The sequence below is a fragment of the Sminthopsis crassicaudata genome, chromosome 4 (assembly GCF_048593235.1).
Source record: "Sminthopsis crassicaudata isolate SCR6 chromosome 4, ASM4859323v1, whole genome shotgun sequence".
Taxonomy (NCBI): Eukaryota; Metazoa; Chordata; class Mammalia; order Dasyuromorphia; family Dasyuridae; genus Sminthopsis; species Sminthopsis crassicaudata.
The window spans coordinates 113,029,689-113,046,507 of NC_133620.1; the positions used below are offsets into that span (position 1 = coordinate 113,029,689).

At 31.8% G+C, this 16,819-nt stretch overlaps 1 protein-coding gene across 17 annotated transcripts in view; it reads right to left on the bottom strand.

Moving 5' to 3' along the window:
* ESRRG (estrogen related receptor gamma) overlaps nt 1-16,819 on the bottom strand; it is a 657,723-nt gene that overhangs the window by 148,029 nt on the left and 492,875 nt on the right. For all 17 annotated transcript variants that reach the window (XM_074309163.1, XM_074309168.1, XM_074309170.1 and 14 more), the window contains one exon: nt 14,447-14,862. In XM_074309163.1, coding sequence (XP_074165264.1) covers nt 14,447-14,862 — 416 coding nt within the window. The remainder of the gene's footprint in view (nt 1-14,446; nt 14,863-16,819) is intronic.

Sequence of the window (16,819 nt, forward strand, 5' to 3'; positions counted from 1 at the left end):
ATAATTTGTATATTCCTTTCAGTCACTTAATGGACTTTTACAGTTTGGCAGTGAAAGGACTGAATGATGTGAATTAGCATGGATTCTCAAAATAAAAATATATGTCAAATCTTTACTCTCTATTATATCTCTCCTACACTGAAATAATGCATACATATGGACATCATAATATGAAAGCCTATTTGAAAGCATTTGTAATATTTCCTCCAATTGTTTTAATTTTATTAATAGGGCCAAATGGCTTGAAATGACCCATGGGGCACTCCAAGTGGGGTTTATCCAATTGTTTTACAAACATTAAGTGATTTACAAATGATGGTATTTGCTTGAGTGAACAATTATGGGTCATTAAAAACATATGGGCAATAATCTCTAGTATTTGTTTTAAATGCCCTAGAACATTAAAAAAAAAAAAATCCTCTCTGAAGTGGTTGACTTTGCATTCCTTTCTCTTTAGAAGGGTAGTCTCTAAAACTATCATTAGAGAAAAAGAAAATTTTAATTTTCTAAAAGATTAGGTATTGGGATCGTTACTCATGCCTCCTGACAATGGATCTAACAGTAAGAATAATAATAACATCAGCAATACCAATAGTTGCCATAATAATATGATCTCAAATCTATGTAAGACCTTGTAGGAAATATTACTTAGAAGATATTTTCTTAAGCAAGATGCAAGAGAAAAATACATGCAATTAATCCAAAGTATTAATCCAAAGACCCTGCAATTTCTAAGAATATTTTGGAAATCTTATTTTGAAATGACCTTCAGAAAAGCTAGCTAAAATGCATATCAAAATATTTATGTTGTAGTCAGCTTTCTTCCCCAGCTGAGGCTGGGGTTAAATGACTTGCCCAGGGTCATACAGCTAGGAAGTATTAAGTGTCTTAAGATCACATTTGAACTGGGATCCTCCTGAATTCAGGGCTAGAGCTCTATCCACTGCGCCACCTAGCTGCCCCCAAAATATTTATGTCAAATATATCTCTTAATGGCCAAAGTAGCAACCCTATCCCCTCTTCAAAACTTTCAACTTTTCTTCTTCTTTTCATCTTCTTTTTTTCATCTTAATTATTAAATTCCACAAATGCTTAAGATCATAGACTGAAGAGGTTTCTAAGACAATATAGTAGGAAGAGAAAAGTGAGAAGCTGGGGTGGGAAGTAGAGGAAGTTAGGAAAAGATTCAATTAAAGTTTCATGAATAAGATTGCCTTTGAACTAAGTTAAGAATCTAAGAAATGGAGAGAAAACATTCCTAGCTGAGGGAATAACCTATGTTGAGAGATGGAAAATGATGTGAGTTGCAAAAAGATTACTTTGGCTGGACTGTAAAGTTTATGATAAAAGAAGGATATTGTTGTTCATCTATCCTTTCTGAAGACCAATGAGATCAAAATGTTGTGATAAAATAGTGGATGAATGGTGATATTTTGACTCAAAAATGAATTGGACTTCATTGAGGCAGGTTTGCACAATCATCTCTTCAAATCATAGAAAATCAGGATGACTGGCCATGAGTGGGATACAGTAGATGATCTTGGCATTTTTGATGTCTGATCAATCTATAAATGCTTCACAGTACCTGCCTTCAATTGCCTTCCTGAACTCTGGGGGGAAAAATGTTTACATTTGCCTATTCTGGAAAGACTTCATAAGCTTGGGACAGAAAACTCCCAAGTACCAAAAGGTTTGAAGCCTCTCACTTGTGGCTCCAAGAAGCAGTAGCATACACTGAAGTCACACTCCTATAAAACTTTCTTGGCAGATGGAGAGGGACTGAGAACTGAAGTGCTTTTAATCCCAAACAAAGACACGTGCATTTGATTCTCTATGAAACTGGGAGCTACTATAGTTTATGCAGTGGGGGAGAGACAAGACCATACTTTTGAAATTTTCATTTTGGAAGTATGCTTAGGATGGAATGGGGAAGTCAGTGACATTAATCCAAGCAAGAGAAGAAGTGGATCCTGGAGTCTCTCTATTATAAATGGATAGAAACTCCAAGATTTCTCCTAACTCAAGAAGGAGATGGATATCAATGACATCAGGGAATTAAAATCCACAATCTCAATACCTAAGTTTTTAGAAAATTAAAATTCTTTTTCTCCTAGAATGTTTCTGGCTGAATTACTGTATTACTATTTATACTGAGAAAAGTTTTGGCCTGAAGTCACAGGACAAGTGCAAACATTTGGGCTTCTTATAAAATTCCCTGTTTTTCTAGGAAACTAGGAAGACTAGAAAAACATAAAAATCCTAGCTGAAGAAATAGGAATAACTAACAAAAATTATGGTGCCCAAAAGCAGGGGTTAAAAAAATAAAATCATCAAAAATAATCACTAGCTCTATTTTATATTTGCATAGCAATTTTCATTTATTTGGAGTTCTTGTACATATATACAATGTATTTAATATCTATAACATCCTTTGGTGGAAATTATAGATAAAAACAAGGGGGCAAGTAATACAGAATGAATGTAAAAGTGTAACATGCTACTCTAGGAATAATGTTAGAAATGCTAAAACAAAATGAATTTGGTGGAGAGAAAGCTAACAACAATAAAAACTTTCATTTATTATTATTATGACTCATAACCCTGTATATTATAAGTATTTCTATTGTATTTAGCAGATTAGAGAGGGAATTGAAATATATAGAACTTTAGGGATATCAACAGTATCGTACACCAAATAATGGAAGAGTTAGGCGTAGAATTCATGAATACTAACTCCTAATCTAGTAGAGTATCTCCATTCTACCATATTGGAGAACAAAAGATGGAAAGGAAAGAAGTTAAAAATAAGTCTTCTAACCTGTTCTCAACTAACAGGAAACACTATTACAGCTTAACTACTCTGAATATCTTATAGTGAAAAATTATTTTTCCATTTAAAAGAAAAATGATGAGTTAATTAATGAATTAAGAATCATTAATGAAGGGAAAGTGTCAGCTATTCAAATGATGTTATTCTGTATGGTGGCTTTGTGGATATATAACTAAAGGATTGTTAAACTAGGCACATTCCATACCAATGCATAGGATAGATGCATGGTGACAGCAATTAATTATGAAAGGAAAGGTTAATTATTTCCCCTCCTCCTAATAAATTAAAAAACAGAATGGGAGGGTATATTTGGGGAGAATTCAGAAGAACACTGAAATTTCTCTCTCTAGACATAGTTTTTAATACATTATTATTAAAAAAAAAATCTTATCACTTAGATTTCACACTGCATTCTTCCCTCCTTTTTCCATTATAACAAAAAATTTGAGAAAAGAAAAGAGGAAAAAAAATCCAGGAGAATCTCAATATCACTCACACAATTAAAAAAAAAAAAAACTGACATTCTATTACACACTTGTACAAACTGTACATCTACAAAGTTGGGAGCAAATATTTTTTCATGTCTTTTCTTTGGGGTCCCACTTATTCTTTATAATTCTGCAACACTCAGTTTTGGCTGTTTTGTGGTTTTTATTTTTTTCCATGTACATTCCAATAATAATTGTATATATACGAAGCAGCTAGGTGGCACAGTGGATAGATGACCAGCCCTGAAGTCAGGATGACCTGAGTTCAAATCTGGTTCAAACACTTAACAATTCCTAGCTGTGTGACTCTGTCCAAGTCACTTAGCCCCCATTATCTCAGGGAAAAAGAAAATTGTATATATTGTTTTCTTGACTGCTTATTTCACTTTGGGTGATTTCATATAGGTTTCCCTATCTTTCCCTGCATTCATCATATGTATTACTGCTTACAATGAAGTAATATTCTATTTCACTCATGTACCACAATTTATTTAATCTAAATACATGGGTATCTATTGATTTTGTTTCTAATTTTCTGCTACTATAAATATTTTAATAGTTATGGAATGGTACTTTTTTTCAATAACAAATGAATTATAGACAGATGGGTAATCTGGATCAAATACCATAGGTATTTAGAAACTTTATATGGAAAATTCCAAATCTCTTTCCAAAATAGTTATGCCAGTACCTACCACTACCCAGCAAAATATAAGTAGGATTCTTTAAGTTTTCAAGGAATAGCATGGGAGAGAAAGATAACAGAATTTAAAATATCAAGAATTGCCATTATAAAGTATGATTAATTATTTGATATGTTAATACAAGTTTTAAATTTACTTCATGTACTAATTTTGGGTTTATTTAGTTATGTGACCCATGAAGGACTATATGTAGAGTCTGCACTGCAACAAAGCACAGCTACTTTTCTCTCCACCATGAATCATTATTCTTTGAATTCCTAAATAGAATATATAATTCTGAGATGGTCTCAATGTGAATTTAGAAACTAATCAGCATTATAAACACGTATTACAGAATTGAGAGAAATTTCAACTTCATTAAAGTAGATTCAGTTTACAACATACGTTCTTAGGAAAATCATTTAAAATACAATAGAATGACATTAAACGGAGAAATTATTGAAAACTATTCATTTCTTTTTGAATATCCACGGAATGTTTTACTTTTCTTTTTGGAAATTTAAACTTTAGAAATTAATCTTAGATACCATGTCACCCTGCAAATATTGCCTATTTTCCTGTGATTTTCCTAAAAGAAATATCCCTTTAAAAAATAAGGGAAAACATTAATAGGTTGGGAAAGAGACAAGATTCAGATTAACTCTAATCATGAATAGATTCTTCACTTTTAAATATTAATTTTTTGAAGTTTTAGGACACCAGTTATTTTTTTTTTTCAATAAGAAATTCCCATCCTGTTCATTTTCCCCAAACAAAAAAATAATAACAACTCAGTATCTTTTTAAAGATCATTTGGACAATCAAGATATATTTTCTCTTCTCCATTAAAGACATTATTATGTCTTAATTCCCAGTATTGAGATACTGTTGTAGTATCCCCAAAATTAATGCATGGGGGACAGTGCTCCTTAAATATGTTGAAAACAGTAAGAAGTCTTTTCCATAAAATATCTTTAAGCCTTAAATTCTAGAAAAACACAAAACCTAACACAGTCATACCACAAATAAGTACAAAGGTATTTGAAGGACAATATTTCAAAGAGGACTCTCAGGGACAGAGAATAAAGAATATTAACAGATACAAGTCAATAGGCATCTTCACAATTTCAAGAATGGTCTGAAATTGAACCAAAAATAAGAATAAAGGGCATTCATAATGAGTCAATGTTGACTAATCTCTCTCCTGACAAGCTTTAATACTACCCTAAATGTAATTTTGTCTTTATTTTATTTAATTCAGTTATAGAATCATCTCCTAGATAAACTTTCATTCTACTTAGTAGTATTTTAAGCACTTAAATTCATAATACTATATTTTCTTAATTTTGTATAAAAAAATAATTTTGTACTATTATGTCAAATTTTGTAAACCTTAAAAACATTCACCTGGAATGAAGTAATTTTTTCCCACTGTGAACAGAACATCTTGGAAAAAAGAAAAGCACAACCTATACTAATTCTATTCAATAAGCATTTGAAGGTTAATGTTAGATGACAACCTATAGCCAACAACAAGACCCAGTCCTAGTTATAACCTTGAATGTCTTCAGATCTTCTAAGAGGTAGGATGATGTCATAGAAAGTAGAAGATCAGAGTCAAAGAAACAAAATGGAATGGGAAGAGAGAACCTCTAAGATCTCTGCTAAACCTAACTATAACTCCAGCTCTTTTAACATAAGGTATACTGAGCAAAAGGGCTATGTTGATTTTGTCTTTTTATACCCAGCATCTATCCCAATGTTTAGCAGATAACACTTTCTTAATAAGGGCTTGATGAAATTAATTTAATTTTTTTTAACTCCTAAAGTGCACTCACCCTTTGGCTCAAAGGCGCTCAACAAAAACTGACTTATGAAAAGATTGCTCATCTTCATTTTTTTATGGTTTTATTTTTTGTGGATTTACAATCAAGGGAAGCAATCCATTCTAATTGATTTAGAATCTGCAAAATTTGTTAGGAATAAAGGGAAGAGGTGGTGAGGGTATAGCTAATGGAAGCTGTAAAAGTGAGAAAAATTGTGCATAAGTCTGAAAATGTACTGTATGTTTTCACCCCAAGTATTAGCCTAGCAAAATTCAGAGAAATGTAACTCCAGGATGGCTGTGAAGTGGTGACTTTTTTAGCCACAACTGCTGTCAAAGTTCATGTATTAAGTCATAGAGATTGGAGATCACTTCTATGTATGATCTCCAGTGATCATGGTGATCATTGTGAAGACACAATATTAAAGTATGTTGAAATTTCAAATTGCAATTCTGAGAGTAGTTCTTCCCACAAACTATCACCTCAACTGCTTACAAGGAAGATGAGGTCACAGGTCAGAAATAATTAATTACTAAGAATCTTATGAAAAAGAAACAGAATTCTAAAGCCATTTTCACTATCATCTATTCAGGTACATTAAGGGAAAAAATAAAAAATAAAAAAGCTTGGCGGTTTAAAAGTACAATCTGCTGTCTACTCAAAAATCAAAACAAACATATTTATGAAAGTTCATCCTGATAAAGAGTGGGAAAGGAAAGGAAGAATGTAAACCTAGTAGGAACCATTTCCTCATGTGCTTCTCAATTATTCCAATATCCTGCTCCTTAGCTTGAGTTACACAGAAGCACTATAAGCCAGTAGAGACTACAGATGTGTTAGACCTGGCCTGTTTGACAGATTCAGAAGAAATAAAAACAGGAAACTATCATTATTCGTTTAAAAAGTAAAAAATTTCAAAAAAATGAAGATGCTTGGCTTTCCTTTCCATGAAGAATTATATCACTTTTATTTGAGTTATATCATCCAGGAAGTAAAGGAAAAGGAAGGTTGGTGTACTTCTTCACTGAGCTCCTAAGGCTAACTTCCAAGTTTGCTTACTCATGTGGAACTGACTAAGGCTAGATTAGAGCTAGCAACAATTAAAGATTTTTAGAAATAAAATGTATATTTTTTAAAATACAAGAGAGACTGGTATAAAAAATACCTTTTTGAAAATAAATGTTTTTCAATAAAGAACAGAAATTAATCATGGATAAAAATAAAGAACAGACATTAATCATGGATAAAAAATAAATAAAATAATTAAATATTCTTTTGTCCTTTCTGATATTGTCAGTCACATTTACTAAATGAAAAATAGGTGCCTTGTAATATGAAATTGTATATGGATCAATTGGGAATTCATCTGCTTTGATAAAAGATTATTATAAATCCAATCAAAATAAGAATGCAGGATTGGATAAAACAACAAAAAAGAGCAGGATTATCAACCTCTACCCCCCCAAAAAAAAAAACCATTTTCAATACTTATTAAAGTGAAACTTAGGCTGATTTTGATAGTTTACTATGTTGTTTGTTTCTCAACTTAATTTTATATTTTATTTAGTTAGAAAGAATCAAGGATATTTTACAAACAAAACAAAACAAAACAAAACAAATTGGAAAAAACTAAGAGCCAAAGAAGATAAGAGCAAAATTTTACAAACATAGAAAATTCACAAAATAAATTATGACTAAGTAATGAGTGTAAAATAAGAAATATTAAATTTAGAGACATTAATGCAGTGTCTCTAAATTTAATTGGAGGTAATATTTTGATAAAACTACTAAAAATGCATGCCAAATTTAATAAAATTTTTAAATCTATAAATTTTATCAGCTGTATCTGGAAGGCCATTGTGATGCAGAGTTCCTAATACATGCCTTACTTCTAAACTCCAGGGATAGAGGTTATCATAATGAAGTATAATAGATTTTAATTAGTTCGCCAAAATGTGTTGTATTTTAAATATGTTAAAAATTTGAGTCCCCTATGCCTAGGGGAACATTTAAAAAAAAAAAAAAAGTCTCCCTTCAAAACCCTTAGGCAAATTAGCCTCCTCCCATCTCAGCATCAACAAAAAAGATAAAAAAAGTAAAAGAAATGCTGAAAGTTTCTTCTGTTTTTCTTTCCATATACAAAGATCACATGCCAGTCAGCTGAGAAAAAGCAAACTTTCCAAGCCAAACAGATCTCCCTCAACCTCTGGCCAGGAGGCAACTTTATCTACCATTCTAAAAGTCACTTTATCTTAATTTACATAGCTACTTTTACTTTTCTGATTACCTAAGAAATTAAATGAAATGTTTACTACAAAGGGTTCACAGATTTGTATATCAAATTGGCTTGCAATATGTAATAAACAAAGAAAAATCTAATCATTAAAGGGTAATTTGGGGGGAAAAAACACCTTAGTCATTGCCAGTTCAATTTAAAGCAAAAAAAAATGCAAATTAAATGCTTGGCAAATTGCAAGGGAAGTATGTAACATTTTAAAACCTGAAAACTAAACTGGAATAGAAAATGGGATTAATGGTTTAATCTAGCCCTTTATAAATAAGAGATTAGTATACTCAAACTATTTCCAGATAAATAAGCTTGACAGCAGAGTCCAAAGAAATGAAGAAGTAATCCCAATTACTCAAAGTTCTGGGATATAGGATTCAGTTTAAAGAGGTAATTGGTAAGATAGCTGCTACACATTTAATTTCTATTCCATTAATAATGTTGCTAGAACCAAATTTTATTTAAGGTAAAGGATTTTAAAAATTAACCTGGAATATAATACAGCCTAAAGAAAGTAAAAGAGTAGAAATAATACAAGTAATTATATACATTAAAATACATCATAAATCCTTTTTTAAAAAGTAAATTGGATTTTTATTGGTATAAATCAAAATTACTGATATTAAATCAAAAAAAGAACTCTTAAAAATAACATAGTTTCAATATTTTTATATTGACTATTGTCATATTTTGATTATTAGAATAAATTCCATATTACTCTTATTTTTATTTTTTTAATGCATATAGATTTTGGGAGGGGACAGCACTATACTAGATGATGATAGTAATAATTAATTTTTATTTTGACACTTTAAGATTCACAAAATATTTTCTGTAGAATCCTGTGAGAGAAAGCAAAAAAAAGTAACATTTTCCTTAATTTATAGAAGAGCAAACTGATGCTGAGAAAAGTTAATGACTTGGGACACCTAGGCCACACAGTGGATCTGAGTTCAAATCCAGCCTCACATACTTTCACTTCCTAGCTGTGTGACCATGGGCAAGTTACTTATACCCAATTGCCTCAAAATAAATAAATAAATAAATGAATAAATAAAGTTAATGACTCAACCATGATCACATAGCAGGAAATGGGTACTATTCTAAGTGGGTGCTCTTAGGCTACAATTTTTCAATTTTTTAAAAGATAGCTTTCCTGCATTGACAATGTATGAATCTCTTTTTAAAATCCATGTATCTGGTCCCTTTTTTATTCACAAAGCTCTAAATTCACACCCTCCTCTTCAGACACTTTACTAGCTTTGTAATGCTAGGCAACTCACTTATCCTCTCTGTGGTTCAATTTCCTGGGATAATAGTAACTACCTCTCAGCATCAAGAAGATAAAATGAGATAATACTTGTGGAGTGTCTAGCACAATACCTGGAACATAGTAAAGACTTAACAAATGCTTATTCACTTCCCTTTTCCCTTAATCACATGATGTAGACACTAATCAGTACAGGTAACAAAAGATGTCAAAAGCACTATTTAAATAACATTCAAAATTCCTTATACAAAAAAATATTTTGTTTAAGGAGACTGTTCAGTTTCCTGGTGGCAGGAAGATGGTGCTAAATCTTAATAGGAAGTGATATCTTTGGCAAAGATCCATAGGTGGATATCCGAATTTTTAATAGGCCTTTTTTTCTGAAAAGGTAAAAATATTAAAATGATGTGAATGAGCATGTGTTCTTTATGATTATTTTGGCTCTATACAAGTATTCATATTTATTGAGCCAAAGAGCAATAAAAAATATTAGCTTCCAATCAGTAAATAACATTTAGGGAAGACCAACTGTATGCAAAGTACCAGGATGGGATCATTCACTGGAGACAAGAGCATAAAATGATGTTTTCCATTCTTAACAACAGATGTGACTTCAATGCTGAAGACTAACAACTACTGTGTAAATGGGCTGACTTGAGGAGACATTTATCTAAATCCTTTTTATGGTTGTAGCTGAGGGCAAGGGCCCCTCTGGTACCTGTCAAAAAATACTGCTAATTTCAAAAAATTTTCATTTATTATCCTATTAAAATACAAGTGAAGGGTTGAAGGATAAGTTTACAAATGTAGTTTCAAACTGAATTTGTTAAGATGTACAATTTAATTTTCAATATTCTTTGCCAAAGGCATCATGCATTAAAGTTCTGTCTAGTGGGTAAATTGAGCTCTAACCATTGCATTTTTCTAATACCAAACACAATGATTATACAGTCAAGACCTTAGAGATTATCTAATCCAACGAAAACATTTTTAAAAACAAACTGAAGTTAAGCTATAGTCATGGTCACATAGAAATAAAGTTGAATGGCAAAACTAAGATTTTTTTACCACTTGGCTAGTTCTCATTCCATTGAATCACTACATTAATTTATATTTTATTAATATTTATAATATAGAAGCAGATAGAATACCAATTGAAGCATGCTATTTTCACTCTTTTTTTTTTCTCATCGTTTGTGGCTTTTTATTCTCCTTTCATGACTAATGAGGAAATATATTTAATATGATTATACTTGTATAATCAATACCAGATTGAATGCCATCTTGGGAAGTGAGAAAAAAAAATAACTGAAAATCAAAATCTTACAAAAGTAATTGCTGAAAACTGAAAGAAAAATTTGTTAAAATTGTGCATGTTTTGTGTGTGTGTGTGTGTGTGTGTGTGTGTGTGTGTGTGTGTGTATGAGAGAGAGACACAGAGAGAGAGAGAGAGAAAACAGAGTTAAAAAAAAAAATACCCTACTTATTTAGGACTGAAGAAAACTTTTATGTAGAATAATGAGCAAAGAAAACAATAAATTAACCTGTCTAGAAATACAGTATATAGATGTTAAGGTCATCTAAAAACCTCTACTCCATTGGACAGCAAAGCCTGACTTTTACTTAATTTTATGTGCTGACCCATTAGAATAGTTTTCCAATAACAGAAACATGCAATAAATAAAATATGCTATTTAGATTGACTTTCACTGAAATCTGTGATTAATTGCCTTTCAGAACTGAAATGCCACAATTAGTTTTGAAAAGAACACTTCCCATCCATGTGTTATTTTGCCTTAAGGAGTGTGTTCTTTTGTAGGCCTTGAATCTGTTAAAATTTTAAAAATAAAATAAAATTCTAAACAAAATGTTTGAAATAAGATAAAGATGAGAGCAGAACTACATTCCCCAATTGCAAATGTTTTTGGATGTATGTGCCCTCCAATGAAATCAATGGAATTTGCTTAGGTTTATAAAGTAAGTGAACCAGGTCCTCCTTCACTCCCTCTCCAAAGGGGGAAAAAAAAGTATTCTGTGATTACAAAACTTCCTAGCTAAAAGGACCCCAGAAAAGCTAGTTCTTAGGGGATGTTGCATAATATCCAATCCCCAGAGGATATGAAGATAGTATACAGCAATCTGTCAGGCAAAGTTTACTTGCATTGCTGTCTAAAGGTAGGAGAATGGACTCTGAGGACTTTAGGATCTGTGTAATTCTTTAATTCTATCACATCCTAATGTTTAGGCCACTTTTGACATTTAAGGTATTCTTATAATTTGTCATTGTCACTATTGCAATTGACAAGAAAATAATTTTATAATCTGTTTCATAATTACTTTATTAATTATCACATTCCTCTTTCACAATTTTAATCCCTTTATTTGCCTCATTGCATTTTTTTTGGCTCTCTGTGAACTACAGAGTGATGCCTGCTGATGTAGCTAGCAGGATATCCTTAATAAAAGCTGCCCAGCTGCCAGTTATAAGTACAGCCAGTTGGGCAAGTCCACAAAACTAATCTGGACAGTGACATCTCTGTCTTCAAGTGATTAAAAGTATGATGTAAAACTGGGCATGATAGATAGATAGATAGATAGATAGATAGATAGATAGATAGATAGATATCACAAAACTTGATTCAGTTAAGCGGTGGCAATTCAACAAAGTTAACAATTGTAGTCATCACATACAAAAAATTCAATTGTTCCATTTAACTTATTGTCAGTTAAATAAAATGTCTACCATTGAACATATCACCTTTTAAAAAATTTACATTTTTATTCCTTAGAAAAAATTGTGTCAAAAATGTTGATACAAACTGGACTTGTATACTCCTCATTTTCTGATTCCCAATAAACTACAAGTCATATATCTGGATTGTTGAAATTCCTTAAAGACTTGGCTGAAGTATTATATTAACTCTGAAAAACTTTGTGTCTTATATCTTATTCTGTCAGAATCAACTGATATCCCTTGAGAGTATATTATCAACTTTCCAAATTATATGTTATCAAATTTCCAAATTGTGTGTGTGTGTGTGTGTGTGTGTGTGTGTGTATGTATGTGTGGATATGCAAGAAGGAGGGGAAGTATGGGTTTTCCCATGTATAATTTTATTGTAATCCTTTTTATCTCTACAGCGAAATACTTCTGGAATATATGCTGAGAAATTAAGTTTTGAACATAAGCAAGGGTATAATAATTATCAATGGAACAAACAAACCAAGTATAACATCTTACAGGGGAAAAAAAAAAGGCATCATACCAAAAGTTTAATCATGTATATAATATTCAAAATCCAGAAGGAAAAAAAACTGAAGTTGGTCTTTTCATTTTAAATCTAGTTATTTATTTATTTTGGTGGGGTGTTGGTAGCATGAATACTAGAAAGATGACTCAAAAAAAAAAAAAAAAAGTACGACAAAATTTGAAGGAAGAGTTTTCAATTTTCATATAAAACTGTCATTTGAAAAATAACTTAGAATCCCAACTTTGCCATGAATTGGTACCACTACAAAATAAAGGTGATGTTACTTTTTTTTTTTTAAATTACATTTGCTTTAACATATAAAATGTTGTTTGTTAAGCTTCAGAATCTAGAATTATAAATTTAATTATCTGGATCACGTCCTACATAGAAATCATTCTATATTGTAAGGAATTGAAAGAAGGGAATAAGCATTTATTAAGCACTTGCTATGTGCCAGTTACATGCTAATCATTTCACAAATATCTCATTTAATCACTGGATAGACACATCCAGAATTGGGAAATGTCAATTTAAAATCTAAAATACAACACAATAGAACTTTTCTGCTTCTAATATAGGAAACAATCTATTTACAAAACATTGCCGACAAAATGTTAGTTTCTTGAGTGCAAGAAGTATTTCCTTTTTTGTCTATCTCCAGTGCCCAATAGAAGAATATCATGCAATAAAATGTTTATTAAATTTTATAAAATTTAATGGATATTTATACTATTTAGCTAACAAATATTTATCAAGTCACCTTTTTTATTTCCTTATTAATATTGTTCAATCCTAAAAACTTAAAGGTAATATTGACATTAGATTGGTAAAGAGAAGAATTAAAAAAAAAAAAAAATTAGGAAATCCAATGGGAATTTTAGGGATAATAAAAACTCTTAGATAATGGCCTTAATGGGAAATTTAGGGATAATCAAAACTCTTAAGGTTATGACCTTTTTTTTTTAAGGAGAGAAGAAAAATGGACTATTGATGAGAAAATTAAATTTAAAACAGCTATTTATAGAAAAACATTTAAAGAATATTAAGGTGGGTAAGTTTCTGGTCAAACATATAAATAACTAAAATGGATTTCCTAATCATTAACTAAAACAATTTTTCTCAATGATTTACACTGAAGCATTAACAGAACTAAATAAGATCCACACACTTTCAAAGATTTGCAGAAAGTATTAGGAAACTATTTGCTAAAGTTTTGAGAAAGGTATACAGTAAGCATTAGAGTAGAATAAACAAATTATCCTCAGAAAAGAATAAAACAGAATAAAGAATAGATTTGTTTTTGCAATGTAATAGTCACGGTTCTATCACTATAAGGAGAAAAAAATATTTTGCACACAATTTTTACTTTCATACCACAAGAAAATGTAATAACAAACTTAGGAGAATAGAAGACATAAAAAGAGAGATCAGAGATGACCATGGAATCATACAAGTTTAGGTATTTATTTGTATTATATTTATAGTCAATGAAAAGACTGGCATATATTTTTGTACTTGTTCAAATGTTAGTGACAGAAAATGTTCATAACTGCTATGTCAATTTTTGTCAACTTTTGCAGTTTCTTATCCTTTTCTTATTAGTTGCAAAAAAATGAGGGTTGAGGTGAGCATTTTGCTTAAGTTTTTGTTTGTGCATCATTTCCCTCACTGCTAATTAAATTTAACTAATTTCTATGGTCTAGTCAAGATTGGCTAATGAGCATGAAAACAGAGAAGAAATGGGAAAAGTCAGGGTAAGTTATGGGAGAATGGACAGTTCCCACCTGAGTGGACGATATACAGATACTAACCTTGAATTGTCCTCTTGAAGAAGGCCTTGCAGGCTTCACATGAAGCTACCCCATAGTGGTACCCAGACGCAATATCACCACACACCAAACACAGTCTCTTGGGCATCGAATTTAGCATGTATTCACACTTGGTCTGCGAATCTTCCGCGATGGTGCTGGAACAATCATCATATCGTTTCCTGACAGGCCCGTTACCTCCAAGGACAGGGGCAGAAGGGTACAGAGGTGGTGAGTCAAGTCCATTCTGATGGCCATTCATGGTTGAACTATAGCTCCCGCTGGCGTCTGAAGAGCCACCGGGGCTGTGATGGTTGATGCTGTCCGTTAAGGAGGCAGGGCTTGAGGGTTCCGTCTTGATATATGACGAACAGCTAGAATCAATGTGTCGATCTTTGCTTGACATTCTGCAGAGAAGCCTAAAGTATAAGGGAGAGGAGAGAGAAAACAAGGGAAAGAGAAAGAAAAGAGAAAGATGAAGAAGAGAGATACAAATACAGAAAGATAAAGGAGGAGGGAAAAGACAGACATGGTAAAGGAAGGAAGAGAAAAAAAATTCACGTATTAAAGACTGTGCTCTTTAAGGGTGCCTTTTAAGGGCTAAAAACATACATCATTCATTCATTAGTCAATATTTCTTGTTCAACATGAAGGTGATCTGCATAAGGCCATGACAGAGCTATATCAAGAGTCCTGACAGGAAGAGTCCTTTCCCTCACTCACCACCACTGAAAAAAATTTCCCTCCTTCAAATCTTGTCAATTTTAAGTCAATTCTCTGAATTTAAAAATGGTGAAATGAACAGCTGGGGGTTGTCAAAGTACATTTTATTTGCAGATTTTAATTTATGGCCATTGTATTTATACTTGCACCTTTTTTTTAAGCTACAAATCATATGAGCAGAATCAAATTTTATCTAATTGATAAACGATTGCTTGGATTTGTGATTGTTGTTAATAACTTCCAGAATTATAACTCTCTTAACTATGGAAATATACATTCAACATTTTTTCTTCACCAAAACAGCTTCATTTTATGTACATTCATATATATATATATATATATATATATATATATATATATATATATATATATACACACATATCCACATAGGTATTCACATACATATACACAAAAACACACACACACACACACATCTAATACTACAGGTGTCAGATATACCTGAGCTCATTATCAGGCCTCCAATACTCACTTGCTGGGGACCTAAGAAAAATCAAACTGTTTGCCTCAGTTTCCTGAACTGCAAAATAGGTGTAATAAATACCTATTTTAGAGGATGGTTCCACAGTGCCTAGTACATAGTAGTCACTATATTAATGTTTGATCTCTTCCTCGTTTCTAAACAAAAACAAAAACAAAACAAAACAAAACAAAACAAAACAAAACAAAACAAACAAAAAAAAAAATCAAAGTAACGCTTAAGGCATTTCCCTAAATATGTTCTCCCTCCCCACTTTGATTCCACAAAAATCCTTTTATAAAAGAAAATTGATGAAGTACTGCATGGAAGAATTAAATTTCAGTTAATATTTCCCATACTTACCTTGTCTTTAAAAAACAAAACAAAACAAAACAAAACAAAGAATATTAGCTTAAAAAGCAGGCACAGTATTTGTGTTTTATCTAGGAAAAATGTTCAACCATATTTCATCTTCTTATCACCCCATCCCCAATTTCTTGCTCACCAACAGGGTGAAACCAGAAAATGGATTACAACTACCTGCCTCCTCTAAGAAAAGTCTTAAAACTTTCCTTTCTCCAAACCAAACCTCATTATCCATTGCCCAATTGCAACCAAGCATAGGGCCATCATTGTCAGCTGGATGTAGATGCCCTCATCCACACCTATGCAGGAAGTATCCCAGATGTACTCCACTCTGACCCCTGGACCTGTTAGCTTCTTGGTCAAAAACCATCTGCCTTATCACTTCTCCCAAGGTCCTTAGGGCCCTGCCATCTGCCCCATTTCTTTTTCCTGCCAGAATCTAAGTATTACCTGGCCCTTCCATCTGCCATTAACTTAACATAAACAAGAGTGCTCAGTCATGTGTTGTTTCCCCCAATTAGAATGTGAGCTCTTTGAGAGTAGGAATGGTCTCACTTCTCTATTTTTATCCCAAGCATTTTAGCATACTGCTTTGCACATAGCAAGTGCATATGAATAAATGCTACTCCATTCCATTCTTTCTACTCATCCTGAACCAATGAATTTCTAAAAAGATGATTAATGAAAAGATATAAGAATTCCCCAATTTTCTCCCTTTTAGAGAACTTTCATAGAAAATATTAGAATGAAAAGAAGTGCTAAGTCTATAAACTTTCCAGAAGAGACTACATAAAGTCAAAAAGCTTTAG